Source organism: Abramis brama (assembly GCF_963993115.1).
Source record: "Abramis brama genome assembly, chromosome: 21".
Lineage (NCBI taxonomy): Eukaryota > Metazoa > Chordata > Actinopteri > Cypriniformes > Leuciscidae > Abramis > Abramis brama.
In genome coordinates this window covers 21,181,541-21,196,776 of record NC_139983.1, presented here as the reverse complement: position 1 = coordinate 21,196,776, position 15,236 = coordinate 21,181,541, and the positions used below count along the sequence as shown (strand labels likewise).

At 37.0% G+C, this 15,236-nt stretch overlaps 1 protein-coding gene across 3 annotated transcripts; it reads right to left on the bottom strand.

Moving 5' to 3' along the window:
- Nucleotides 1-213: 213 nt before the first annotated feature.
- On the bottom strand, nt 214-14,919 carry sparcl2 (SPARC-like 2). Of its 3 annotated transcripts, none has more exons than XM_084097719.1 (9): nt 14,453-14,599; nt 13,782-13,866; nt 12,347-12,419; nt 12,094-12,205; nt 10,996-11,114; nt 10,750-10,904; nt 2,018-2,130; nt 1,507-1,601; nt 214-1,402 (listed from the first exon to the last, which is right to left on the bottom strand). In XM_084097719.1, exons 2-9 carry the CDS (start codon nt 13,839-13,841, stop codon nt 1,344-1,346), a joined length of 786 nt encoding a protein of 261 aa, XP_083953845.1. In that variant the 5' UTR covers nt 13,842-13,866; nt 14,453-14,599; the 3' UTR covers nt 214-1,343. The 3 variants fall into 3 exon arrangements, with proteins under 3 accessions (XP_083953845.1, XP_083953846.1, XP_083953847.1); XM_084097720.1 differs by lacking the exon at nt 14,453-14,599 and adding an exon at nt 14,186-14,270 and having other exon boundaries at nt 215-1,402; XM_084097721.1 differs by lacking the exon at nt 14,453-14,599 and adding an exon at nt 14,681-14,919 and having other exon boundaries at nt 365-1,402.
- Nucleotides 14,920-15,236: the final 317 nt, after the last annotated feature.

Here is a 15,236-nt window from a genome sequence, read left to right as displayed (position 1 = left end):
AAACACCACCCCTCAATTAATCTGCTCTCCATCCCTCTGTTTAAGGTTATAGCCCAACCTCTCTCTCTCTCTTTCCCTCTCTGCAGTAATTGCTTGTGTGATCCATGATACATGCTCGCTGTCCCTCAAAAAGCAGTTTTTTGTTGACTAGATTGCAGCAGTGAGTCACAAAACACAGACAAAACAAAAACATGCATAAAGCAACAAAAAAGTAACAGGAATGTTTAGACTTTTATTATGTTCCAGTTCTTTCAGACTTTAACCCTTAAACAGGCAAGAGTGGAAAATGATCAGCAAAAAAAATTTTCATGACACTTTTTATATCATCCGGACTTAAGTAAAACATATCCAAAGGAATTTTTTTCATATTTGATATAATTTGGATTTTATGAGATGTATCTCCCAGGATACATTGGCCTATAGGGTGTAAAAAAGCCAAAGTCATCAATATTTCTATGATTTATTTGATGCAAAAAATAAAAATAAAAATGTAATATGCAAAATAAACTGCATGCACGACATGTCTTAAAGTTTCGGCATACAAGGGGGACTGTGTACAGGGGGCTCAGAGGCCACGAGGGCCTATAAGGATCTACCCTAAGGGCCCCGGTCCTGGAACGAGATTTCTACTGCCACCCCGGAATGCACAATAATTCTATAACCGGTACAGGGGGCCCAGTTTATCTTGCGACATCACTCATTGCCAATTCTATGGATAATCCTTTTTTCTTACCCCAATCTGACAACATTTCTCAAGGGATACAGACTTTTCAAAAATGTGGTAAATAACAGCATGAGCAACATATGACTTAATTTTCTTTTATAAATATAGCAGGGGTGAAGCAACTATTATAACCCATAACCATACATATAAGCTGAATTTTTAGAAATCCTTTATGAATCCTTTGGAAATCATTGTAATATGCCCAATGTGTATATATATAGCCTATATATGCCATCACAGGAATAAATTACATTTTTAAATATAATCAAATAGAAAACAGTTATTACAATATTAGTTTTTACTGTATTTTTCATCAAATAAATGCAGCATTGGAGAACATAGGAGAACCTTAACTGCTAGGAGAATGTTATGCCACCTAATTAATTAATATTCATTAGTCAAGCTGATAAGGTTCATAATGTGTTCCCCCACTTTTCATATTGTTCCTACATACCTCCATATAACAAAATGACTACATTTGACATGACTACAAAGGATTTATAATAATTTATATAGAAAAAAAAATCAAACAATTACAGATTTTGATAATCAGTAATGGACCGGATCAGGATTCTGTTCCATCAGTACTTTACAATATGATTCCACACAGATAAAACATCTAAATTAAAAGGTTGTTGTCTAGGACAGGACACAGCTTTGGTGAGCCCATCTTCACGGCTGCGGTTGAGAGAGGAAGAACGGACACATTGATGTGTGTTTAAGTGTTTGCACATGCTTACACATGAGAATTTCATATTCAGATGAAACAAAAATAGACTTACACATGAAATCCTGAAACCAGCGTTCTGACCGGTTAACCAGACAGGATGTCCACTCCCTCAGGGTCACCTTCTTATTCTTGTTCTTGTCACATGACCTGCACACACACATAACGTATTGTTGAATTCTACAAGTGGACTCTCTTTGCCTCTATCTCTCGTTTTTGATTTCTAAATCCCTCTACGTCTCTCTCTGCAGCTATCAGCCGTAAAGGACACCACTCACATTAGAACAGTAGGAGGCAATAAGCATTCACAGCTCTGAATGAGAGAGAGAGACAGATCAAGTGGATGAGTGAGAGAAGAGAGAGATTGAAAGAGGATGAGAGAGAGGGGTGGGTGACATCCTGAAGGCATGTGTACTATAATCAGAAGGATGCTGGGGAGGGTTTGCAGTAATATTATGCAAATATAGAGAAGGTCAGACAGGAGAAAACACCACAAAATCACAGTGGTGAGGTGATTGTGTGTGTGTCTGTAGGCACTGGTGTCATTTTCTTTGTGTGTGTGTTACTGGAAGAATCTTTGAGCGCAGTGCTCCAGTGGCATCCGCTTATAGTGAAGCTTTCTCAGATCTCTCCTGCTTAGCTTCCCGTCCCGGTTACGATCCAACAGAACAAACCTCCCCTGAAAGAAAAAGGGAGAAAAGAAGAGACCATGTGAGACAAAAGAAAAAAGACCAGGACTTGATGCTTTTATCACAAATTTACAACTGAACTGAAAAGATCCCCTATGCACTATTCTATAGACTGAGATTTTGTATGTGCTCGATTTGGTGCCGGATTAGAAATGGTAGAAAATCACACTCAAGTTTTTATTTGTTCTCAATTAATTTTTTCAGTAAAGTATATCTCATTTTATTACTGAAGCTTAATAAGCAGTTAGCCTTCGATTAGCAATCCAACAGGCTTAGAATAATTGGTTCAGAAAAGAGCTCCGTCCCAAATGATGTAGGCTACTATACACTGCATATTAACACAATACACTGTGTACTTCAGACATCCCATCTGGCAAAAACTCTTTTCTGGGAGGTAGTGCACTACTAGTGAACAAAAAATCATATTATATTACAGTTTTTTTCAATCGCTAAGGAGCGCTTACCCATACTTCAGATACTTTTTCTAAACTCTTAACACAGACTCACACCTACAAAACACAATTGGCCAAATGGTTAATTGTCTTCTCAATAACACATTTTGTTAAATATATACTAACTCTTCATTTCAAAACAGAACACATCTTTCTCTGCACACACTAACTTTACCAAAACACTGGAAATCTGACTCAAAATGAAATGGGGGGCGACAAAAAAACACACAAAATTACTGTATCTAATCTCTGCGATCTTCAGGGTTAGGCCACATGTTTTCATCAAGATCACATCTGATATCATCCAAGGCGATGCACCTGGGATAAAACTGCTTGGTATGTCGGATCCACCCTTGGAGCCAGCATCCATGGCTTCAAGGAAGGACATCTGGTCATGTGGCTGATGGTCATAAACCTTCCACCTCCACATTACATTTCGTCCAGGTCGACGCCTTTTGGCCAGATTTAATCCTGCCTCATCTATGTATATGAATTCATGAGGAGCCTGGTTGGCCTCCAATTCCATAACTCTCAAAACAAAGTTTATGTAAATCATGTCATTACTGTACACTATACTGTACTGTGTAGGTTACCTACTTGCAAAGTGCAAAGCTTATAGAACTGGACATTGAATTGAATATACAGTACACTATACCTGGACATATTGTCGTTGTAGCTCCTTGACTCTCTCACTGATATATTGTTTTTGAACCGATATCATTGCAGAAGCAGAGCTTTTTATAAACTTTCATATTGTAAAATATTAGTACAATTTGAAATAACTGATTTCTGTTTAAAAATATGTATGTCATGTGTAAAATGTAATTTATTCCTGTGATGAAAAGCTGAATTTTCAGCATCATTACTCCAGGAAGATGCATATGGACTCGAAAAGCTTGTTTCTTCATGACATTGTTCAAAAGCAACACATTTTGCTAGCAATCAAATTCACGTTTTGCTAAAATCATGAAATTTACAAAAATGGTAAAAGTTTCATGTAAATGGTAAATAAATATATGCAGTCCATACTGTATCTAAGGTTTGGAAAATTGTTTTTGCTATTGTGGGATGTTGTGTGTTAACATTTGTAAATACTACAAAAACAATCCATAATTTTGTTGGGAGGTATAGCTTGTCTGTTAAGAAAATTTAAGCATTATGGAAATGTGTTCACTGACTGCATATTGTGTGAAAACGACAAGAAATGTGTGAATGGTATGGCCACAAAAGACCGATGCTGTGCTAATTGTGTTTAGAGTTTTGAAAATGTGAACACTGGTTGGACAAACGCTTGTTAGCGACTGAAAAAAACTGTATTAATTTGCATAAGCCAGGTAACAGAGACACAATTGAAACGCATGTTAGAACCATGTGTAAATGGTAATGCATCTTTCCTGTGTGATCTGATCACTGAAAACACATCTTAGTACCAGGTGAAAACAGGGCTTCTCTTGCTTCTGTTGCTCGCTCGATTTCCAGGATATTGTGAATAATTTGCAGGCGTCGGGGAGCCGCTCCGCAATATGTGGGCGGAACTTCTGAGAGAAGTGGGATGTCTGGTACTTTGAAAAATTCAATTTTAGAAGAGCAGTGTCTCAAACAAACACTTAAAGTCAGCATGAAATGGAAATTTATTGTGGACGACGCTAAATACAGTGGTAAACGGGGTCTAAAAAATGTTTTAAGCTTGTCTACTTTTGACCACTTCCAGAGGTAGTTGAAAACGCATTCGACCGGATTGCTTTTCGTAGTGTTCATGGGGTTGAATGCATTTGAACATTTAAGTAATATGAACTCAATCTCTTTGAGTTGAATCAAAATCTGGGTTTACAGTGCATTTCATGCTGACTTTAAGTGTTTGTTTGAGACACCGCTCTTCTAAAATTGAAGAGCGGTGTCTCAAACAAACACTTAAAGTCAGCATGAAATGCACTGTAAACCCAGATTTTGATTCAACTCAAAGAGATTGAGTTCATATTACTTAAATGTGTCTAATTTATTGACATTACTTGTTAATTCTGATTAAGCTGAACTTTTTCTTGTCCTTTCTTATTGTAATTGAGTTTTTAAGTCCAATCAGTAGTTTCTACTCAAACAAACTGAGTTTGTATTACTTAAACATGTGTCATTTCTTACTGGGCTTAGCTTAAGCCAGGTCTAGGCCTTAATAAAATTAGGATATTTAAGCAGCTTTTATAAAAATGTCTAATAAAAAAAAAAACATTACTGGTGTGCATCTTGAGACAAAACAGTGGCAGTCACATTTTTTAAGATATGTCAGTGCAAGTTGTTTTCAGTTAAATGATTAGTGAAAATTCTGTCATTAATTACTAACCAATTCTTCCAAACCTGTAAGACCTTCATTCATCTTCAGAACACAAATTAAGATATTTTTGATGAAATCTGAGAGGTTTCTGAACCACCCATAGACAGCAACGTCTTTGCAACTTTCAAGGCCCAGAAAGGTAGTCAAAACATCGTTTAAATAATCTATGTAACTACAGTGGTGCAACCTTAATATTATGAAGCGATGAGAATATATTTTGTGCACAAAAACAAAATAATGTCATTATTCAACAATCTCTACTCTTTCACTGTAAACAGTGTCAAGTCACCTTCATTTATACAGTGCTTTTAACAATATAGATTGTTTCAAAGCAGCTTTACAGTGATAATAGGAAAGTACAGTAACATAGATTGTTTAGGCTTTACAGCAGCTCTAGAATAAATTTATTAGATAGACTATTTTTGACCGTCAAAATGCCGGCGGACACAGCTTCAGTGAGTTGTTCAAAATCTTTCTTTTTAGTAAACTGTGTACACAAACAATGTTCTCAATGCTGGAGTTCATGTGTAGAGCCCCTGGTGATACTTCCAGTAAAGTTTCATGTTGTGTCGAGCCTTCTTGGTTGTTTTAAAAATAGCTATTTTTGATGCTATCATAGTCGTGCCCCAAGCACTCCCATTCAAAAGGCAATTTGACCGAAAACGAAAATACGGTCAAACTTAAAAGTGGCGTTTCCATCCTAATTATGCTTTTAAACGAAAGTTTGCCTCGGGTAGATTAACAAAAAGAGGTTGCATTTTGGCAAGAGTTATCCTTTAACGCGTTCCGGCCCACTAATCTGCACAAAACGGATGTGTCTGGTGGCTCGAGAATGTAAACCCTGTTTTAGATTTCTAGGTGCAAGTCTTGGAAAAAAAGCCAGTGCAGCGCTTCTGGGTTCTACGTCAGAACGTAGGCTTAATATTGGCCAACTCTGGTCGTGTGTGATGACCCAAGAGCTAGCCAATAGTGAGCCTACATTCTGATATAGAACCCATAAGCTCTGCACTGGCTTGCACTACGTCAACAGTGTAGGAGAATGACATGGAAAAGAAGAGATTATTCAACAATGTCGTTATTTTGGGGTTATTTTGCACACAAAAAGTATTCTCGTCACTTCATAATATTAAGGTTGAACCACTGTAGTTATATGTACTATTTACTGACGTTTTTACCACCTTTCTGGGCTTTGACAGTTGCAATGACATTGATGTCAATGGAGGGACAGAAACCTCCCAGATTTCATCAAAAATATCTTAATTTGTGTCCCGAAGATGAACGAAAGTCTTGAGGGTGAGTAATAATGACAGAATTTTCATTTTTGGGTGCAAACATGCATTTTAGTCTGGTAAATATCATGTTTAACATGATCATGTAGTCATGTATGCAATTCACATTGCAAGGCTTGCAATTAAAGTTAAATTATTTCTGTCACAAAGGTTTGGGCTGGATTCTGGCAATGTGTGCTCTACATAAACTGAGAGTCTATGACTGCCTTTCCACTGATACTCAGATGGACCTGATGAGGGGATGATATTGTTAATGAGCTGGGTGATGAGAAGACAAAAGTTGTAGAATAAAACTTTAAATCTGGCAACCCCACTTTCAAAAGTTTAGTTAGTAGTATTTATTATGACAGTGCACATGTAAACAGACACATTGAGTTGATGTATTTTAACCAGGGCAGAAAAAATATCAGTTATTGATCACAACATCCAACATTGCTTTTTTTTTTTCATGTTGTTCAGTTTTATCCAAACAAATTAGTCGTTAAAACCGATATCTGGTTTTTATTTACACATCTTTTGTGCTGTCTATCTCTGTCAAAATATATAAACTCAGTCCATAATATTTCATTGTTTTTTTTTCTTTCTTTTCAGCCTTTTAGACGCTTTCTTCACATCAATCCTGAACGTGGATCAAAAACAAAGAAAGGACAAGTAACTTCAAAGAAAGCTGGCCAAGTTGTGCAAAACAAGAACACCACAGAAAGCCTACAGGTTTCCTCACTTCTGCGAAAACTTGCAGACTTTGAATGTGATTTCCTTTGTACTTTTATGGACTTCAGAACAGAAACAGCAATTCACTGCCATTATAAAGCTTGGAAGAGCCAGGACATTTTTAATAGAACTCCAATTGTATTCGTCTGAAAGAAGAATGTCATATAGACCTAGGATGACTTGAGGGTGAGTAAATCATGGGCTAATTAAAATTTTTGGATGAACTATCCCTTTAATTAAGCGCTAAGTGTTACCTGTTTGTTGTTAAAGTGTTAAAATTGCATTTTATGTTTCAAAAAAATTCAGGCAACATGTTCACAGAAGGCAAATTTCTGATCTTTGCTTTTAACCAAAATAAATGTTTTAAAACCCAGAAAATTTTGTTTTCTTTTTCCTAGTATGGCTACTCTTATGAAACCTTAACATATAATATTTTAATTATGTAATTATAAAAGCAGCATTCCCTGTAAAATACAATTTATTGCTGTATACAAGTTTAATATTGTAAAAGTATGTGGTATATACTGTATTTGGTCATTCCAGTGGAGTACTATAATGCTTTTTACTGTACTAGTGCTGTAAAAATACAGTATGTGGCTGGCAATGGCAAAATATTTTACATGGCTCTATTTATTGAAAGATATTTTGAGTTTCAGGAGCTAAAAGTTAAGTTGGGTACGTTAGAATATACAATTTAATTGAATTGGTAATGGAGTAATGCTTACTTAACAAGCTGAGTTAAATAAATGGGTGGGGGATGATTGTTTAAACTAAGTATCTTCAGTTACTTTAACTCGGTTATAAGTACATTCAACTTAAATGTTCTATTCCATTCCATTATGGGCTTAAGTACATTGAACGTAGTCCATTTCACTTATTCAACTAATGCTTCATTACTTAAAAATTTTAAGGCAACGAGTTACCTTGGTTTTTTTAAGTAAATTCTACTTATCCGGGTTTACAGTGTGGAAATTTATTTTCTACATGCATGTTATTGATCTTTTAGTGTATGATCCAACCATGCATGCGTTTCATTTAAAAAAAAAATGTTTTGTACTCATAGATTTAAATCATAAATTTATAATCGAATTTGCTTTGGAGCGGTATTTGAGGCTGAGTGTATCCCATCATGTATCATGTTCAGGAACTCGCGTGCACCGAAATCATGAGATGTCGAGGAAAACATTCCACTTTAAGGTAATTAGATTACATTTAGCCTAATTTGGTATTGGTAGTAAAACCAAACCCACTTGAAGGCAAACCTGCAACCTTAACGCTGCGGTACGCAAGGAAGGAGACAAGAGGCCATTTTTTAATGGATTTCAATGGAGGAAAGGCTTCACTACGCTGAATAAACCGCTTTTGTAAGGAAATAGCTTATCATTTAAAGGGTTAGTTCACCCAAAAATGAAAATTCTGCCATTATTTACTCACCCTTGTGTTGTCCCAAACACGTAAGACATTCATTCATCTTTGGAACATAAAATCTGACCCAGTTCTGTCCTCTCCATTGACAGCTGCACAACTACCACTTTGACACTTCAATATTTTTTTTTAAAGAGATTGTTAAACGAATCCATATGAATTGAGTGGTTTAGTCCAAATTTTCTTAAGAGACACAATCGCTTTACATGATGAACAGATTGAATTTAGGCTATTATTCACATATAAACATTGATCAGCGAACATAAACAGAAGCTTAACCGAACCTGCTTGACACGCAAGAACAAACCACATTGGTTCTTGTGGAAGCTCAAATGTGCATGTGTAACACACGAGAATGAACCTCACTGATTCTCGCATGTCAAGCAAGCATGCTTGAGCTTCCGCTTATCATATCTGATATGTGCGTTGATGAAAGTTTATTTGTAAATAAAAGCTTAAATTAAATTGGAGGATCAGATGAACTACTAGCACAGCGCTGCAACAGCTGGCTGAACAAGTAGCCGAACGGAACAAAGGTACCCAGACTCTCTTTTAATCATTATTGGGGATTTTAATAAAGCAAATCTCTCCTGTGAACTGCCAAAACACAGACAGCACATTACATGTCCCACCAGAGACAGTAATATACTGGATCACTGTTACACCACAATAAAGAATGCATATAATGCTGTGCCACATGCAGCTTTGGGGATCTCTGATCACTGTCTAGTTCATCTTATACTGACCTAATGGCAGAAACTGAAATCAACTAACTAACTAATAAGGAATATTAAAAGATGGTCTAATGAAGCAGATCGGGATTTACAAGCCTGCAACGATTGCACAGATTGTTTTTGAAGCTGCAGCCACTGATCTGGACAAGCTCACTGATACTGTTACATTATATATCAGTTTCTGTGAGGATACATGCATTCCTACCAGGACATTCTTATCATTCAAAAACGATAAACCATGGTTAACTTTACCGGGAAACTCAAACAGCTTTGTCATGCCAAAGAGGATGCTTACACGAGTGGGGATAAAATCTTGTTTAACCAGACCAGAAACAGATTAACAAATGAGATCAGAGTGGCTAAAAGAAGCTACTCTGAAAAGCCAACTACCCGACAGCCTGGACAGGTCTGAGGCCCTGTTTACACATGGTTTTAAGATGCGTTTTCGTTGATCGGTTCCCAAGTAGTCGAGGGAGACACATTCCCGTTTACAGCTGGTGTTTTAATCTGTCTCTTTTGTCCACTTTCAACCACTTCTGTCCTGCTTTCTTCAAGAGGAGGGTTTATGGGTGGGTAAATGTATGGGCTACTTCAGATCTTTCGATCTAATGTACAAAATAAGCTTGTGCAATTTACTTATGAACACAACCTGAGACGACAGAAAAAACATACAGAGAGCAGCGGCTTTTGTTTCTGCTCTTATAGCCGCAGGATCACGCCGAACACTGTGAGTGAGTGTTAGAAATCAGGAATGGTGAGAGTACATTGTGCTTGGTACGTTTTTCGTATTCAAATCAAACTTGGGGCTCTCGACAAAGTTTAAATCTCGTCTGGCTAGCGTGGTTCCCATAATGTTTACGCATTAGATCAGTAGGTGGATAGAGTCTTTTGCAGCTGTTCGAACGCATTCAACCCCGTGAACACTACAAAAAGCAATCCGGTCGCATGCGTTTTCGACTACCTCAAAAGTAGACAAGCTTAAAATGTTTTAGACCCCGTTTACAACTGTATTTAGTGTCGTCCACATGTGATCCGATCGACCAAAACGCATCTTAATACCAGGTATAAAGAGAGCCTGAGGAACATCACCAAGCACAAGACACCACACCCACGATCTGTGGAGAATCAACAACTGGCTGAGGATCTGAATGTGTTTTACTTGTAGGTTTGAAAAGCCCAGTTTTACACCCCACACCCGCTCTGATCTGCTCTTCACTCATACACCAACCCCTGCAACCCCTCTCGTCACCCTCTTGCTATTCAACCTGCGCTTAATGTCTGTGTGGAGGACGTGAGCCTAGTTTTCAAAAAACTTGGCAATAAAGCTCTTTCTGATCAGTTTTCTGTTATCCCAGGAGAACTTTATCTACATCCCTTACAGAAATTAACCATGGTTTAACTCCAAATCAAACCAAAAAAAACATGGTTATTGTAGTTAAACCATGGTAACCACAAATCAACCATGGTTTTGCTACACTAACCATAGTTGACCCATGGTATTTGTAGTAAACTTGTAGTTATAAAAGTGGTAATCAATCAGCCAAATTTTTAAAGCATCACCCACAAACACACAATATTTATGTATTAGTGATTGTGTGATGAAGCTGTATGAAAAGCAAAAAGCGTGCCTGGTATGCAGTGTATATGATCTATGGGTGGCATGTGTTTTAACCTGTGCGAGCTGGGTTCGCTGTGTGTGTGTGAGGCATCTTTGCGAGGGTGCCGGTGGTGTGTATCTCTCTCCCATTCTGCTGAGAAGTAAGAACCAGTCCATCAGACGGTACGGGAACTGACCGAACTCTTCCTGAGAACACTCTGCCCTGCTCACTGACAGAGAAACCACATCACACAACTCATAAATGTGCTTTTAAGTATAATGAAACTGTAATGAAAGAAGTTTTTGCGTGTGGCTTTTTACCCAGACAAGCTCCACTATGTGCCTTGCCAATGCGCCGTTTTTTGCGGCAGGCCTCCTTATGAAGCAGACACTCGTTGCTGTACGTCTTCCCCAAAACACTGCACACTGGTGCCCCCTGCCTGTAGCAAACAACACATACACACACAATGGACTACATGCTAAACAGATAATACAATATAACTAACCATAATTGTGCAAAAAGAGCTTTTGTAAAAGAAACGAGAAAATGCTCTTCATATCTTTTGTTGTTGACATCACAGGCTGTGCGCCATTTCAACGGTCACTTAGGCTACATGAAGCAGCCAAATTAAGCAGATGTCAACATGGACATGTTGAGTGATATTAAAGATTAAAGATTGCAAGATAAAAGAAAATATAGACTGCATTAAATTCACTTACACTGACTCTTTAAACATTGTTTGTGACGACCTCAATGTTTTTTGAGCAGTGAATAACTGGCATTAAACCATCAAAAGAAACTTTTAGAAACCAAAAACTTTTGTTTTTAACATGTTAACAATTCTGGACATTGCTGAAGTTATGCAATTCAAGGTACAGTAATATTAATGAATTTCAATATTTGCATTTAAGGACATTTTTGATTACTTTTGGATGATAACTCATTTTTATATTGTGTTGGATCGCCACTTGATGTAGAAAGAAGTAAAGTTATAAACATTTAAACTGTTTAATTGGTTATTTTAGTCTAAAAACTGCTTTTGAAGGAGAATGTTTTAATATAATGTTATAATATTCTTTTAAACTGCATCAGCATCTTTTTTAACTTGTAAAGCAATATTTGTGATTTGTTACAGCCCTTAAGCCCATCTTAATCCCATCTTAATTTCCTGCATGTGGCCTTTATCTGCATTGAAGACTGAGTGCACAGAGCGAATATACCAGTAAATGTCTGGGCTGCTGGTTTGATTCCAACGAATCTGTGAGCCGTAAGGAGTGTCTTACGTCATTATTCTGTTCTTAATCATGACACTGAGCTTCACTGTTCATGCCGCTGGCTCAGCAGTGAGTAGCTTGGCATTGAAATCAGCACAAGTGTCTTAGAAAATTGTTATTAATTTGTCAGTGTGTGTGTCTTACCATGGGCAGGTCTTTGGACACACACATTTAGGGGCGAGAACTCCCCCCTCCTTTACTACTTGACACAAGGAACCAATAGGACTGTGACATTTCAACAACTGACACAGTGATTCTGAATAGGAGAGAAAGATAGAAAAAAATAGGATGAGAATAGAGAGAGAGGGTGTAGTAAAAATAGGAAGCACAATTTTATACTCAATAAATAATGTACAAAACCACTCATAAAATAAGTGCCATTGAATAACTGTCTCACCTGGATCCACTCTGCCCAAATATGGCCTTAACTTTTCTTCAGCCTGCCTCTGTTTACGCTGGGCTCTTCCACCCTTATACACCAAAACACACACAAATAAGGTAATTCACATGGGATGCGTTCTTGTATTTGTCTGTGATATTGTTGTTTCTTGTGTATGTAAAAATAAGCTAGAAGGAAATTTTTGATACACTAAACTGCTCTAAAATTTTGAAAGAAGTCTCTTATGCTCACCAAGACATGCATGTATTTGATCAAAAATACAGTAAAAACAGTAATATTGTGAAATATTACAACAATTTTAAATAGCTGTTTTCTATTTTAAAAAGCTGAATTTTCAGCAGCCATTACTCCAGTCTTCAGTGTCATATGATCCATCAGAAATAATTGTAATATGCTGATTTGGTGCCTATAAAACATTTCTTATTATTATCAATGTTGAAAAAAGTTTCAACTTTTGTGCTGCTATTTTTGTGAACCATATTAACTATTAATGAACCATAATGACAATATGCCTCTACGGGGGGCCTGGACCACCCAATCATGGTCTTGTCATCAACCTCTTATTTTTTATATGCCATCTATTACATTCACTGCCTTTGTAGGCAACAATGAGCTGTAATTTATTTTTCAATTGTCTTAAGTGCTTTTCTTGATCTTTGAGTTTCAAATATATGAGAGAATTACTGAGCATGTTTAGGACTTGATGGATGAGTGTCATATTGCAACAGCATGTGTGCAGAAATACTCTTTAAAGAGAGAGAGAGAGAGATGTGGAGAAGAATGAGAGAGAAAGATCGGAACGTGCATATTTACAGCAGTCTGTTCACCATTACAGCACAGTAAGTGTGAAAGCTTTTAGATTTTTTTACAGACTTAGACTCCTTCGTTCACTCATTTTTAAACTCTGTACCTTTATCTCTTTCACGCGTAACTCTTCAACCTTAAACTCTTTCAAAATTACCTCTATACTGATATAATAAACTTTATATGAACTTTCAGAATAAAACAAATCCTAGAAAAACAATACCTTTTGTTTGCTTGTTCCAGACTATTTTTATAGGAGATGATCGAATCGTGCTGTTGGTCTGAATATATTCACAATAATGGCACTCTTTCTTGCTTGTGTGATATTGCACAGCATATGTAGGACTATAGTGTCACTTAAAAATTAAAATGATTAATCTGACAATTCGAACATGAACAAGTGATTTTTTAAATGTATAATTAAATACATTTTAATTTAAAATGTAGTGAAATATCACAATAAAATAAATTATTAAATGTACAAATAGACACATTTAAATATTTAACTCATGTTATAAAATGTTAAATAACAATAAAATAATATTTTAATAAATATGCAATTTTTTATATGTAAATTTGAAATTGCATTTATAAATAGCATATAGCATAGCAACTATAAACCACTTACCATGACAAAAACAATGTGAAAGGCCATTGTCAAGAACAACAGATGACGGAGCAGGTGCATGGCTCACAGAAGGACGTTTATGGATCTGAAACGTTTTCAACAGGTGACTTTTAAAGTTCAAGATCTCAAAATCTCACCCAGAATGCACTCAAGACGTATAAAGTTGGTTTCTCCTAACTAAAACTTCTCAGAATAAGTACAAGGGAATGAGGATTGTTTAAAAATTAATCCTTCTCTCCCAAAGATTTGAATCTTCTTGAGGACATCCTGAGAGACATACTTCATTTCAAAAAGAAAACAGAACTAATGAACACTGCACACAAGACATACAGTAAAAACAATGTCCATGTATGAAGATCTGCATTATCCCATCAACCTGATATGTAAAAAAACATACATCATACTTATAAATGTCGAGACAACAGTCCTCAAGGCATTACTCCTGATCAAAGCTGATTCCGTCTGATCGCTCTTCTCTTTAAATAACTCACAGTATTGTGTATAAGCCCCGGAGTGCTCATTAGAAGTGTGTGTGTGTAGAATGTAGTGGCCCCATCACTGGGAAGTCATTACTGTATGTTTTACGGCTCAGAGCTAACAGAGCAGTTGTACTGACAGAATCACCCTTTCAATCCTTTGCTATTTCTTTAAATTGGTGTAGAAATTCTTACCAGAGTATCCTCTCTTATGATCTTTCTTTCGGTGCCTTTTTATAAATCTCTTTGCCTCCTTTCTCTTCTCTCTCCATATTCCCTCTCACACTATCAAACAGACACATACCTTTCTTTTCCCTCTGCCCCTCCTTCAGGTTGCCCCCCAACCCACCCCACCCCACCCCACCCCACCCCACCCCAGCTTCTCTCTTCATTTGATAATCTATTTCTACCGTCTCATCTTACCTGGCCCTCCACTCCTCCATTTCCTCTCCTGCTTTTCCTGGCTTCACCTGAGAAGTCCTTAATTAGCAATCCATTAACAGCATGGATGCACACACACACACACACACACACACACACACACACACACACACACACACACACACACACACACACACACACACACACACACACACACACACACACACACACACACACACACACACACACACACCTCTGTGAAAAACAGCTAAAGTCACTGTGCAAACCTGAACTCTCTCTTTTCTCTCCTCCTACTCTGTACTGCGTTCTTCCATCTGTTTTTTGGCCTGTAAATCTTTTTTGTCTGGGGAGTAATGCCAAGCTCAATGAGAACCAGAGCTCTCTCTCTCTCTCTCTCTTTATCTCTCTCTCTCTCACACACACACACAAACACATATGCACATAAACAGATGAAATAGAAGGCACTGGGCCGAATGGCATGATTCTAAAACTATGCTTTGAAATTCAAAAACAAAGTTGTTGTTATTTTTAAAAATGGTTGTGTATGGAATGTCATAATAATCAACAAATCTTCACA

Coding starts and splice junctions, on each gene's coding strand:
- sparcl2 (XM_084097721.1), bottom strand. CDS start 13,841: ATGCACCTGCTCCGTCATCTGTTGTTCTTGACAATGGCCTTTCACATT. Junction 12,420..13,781: donor TTCACATTGTTTTTGTCATG/GTAAGTGGTTTA, acceptor TTGGTGTATAAG/GGTGGAAGAGCCCAGCGTAA. Junction 12,206..12,346: donor TTTGGGCAGAGTGGATCCAG/GTGAGACAGTTA, acceptor TCTCCTATTCAG/AATCACTGTGTCAGTTGTTG.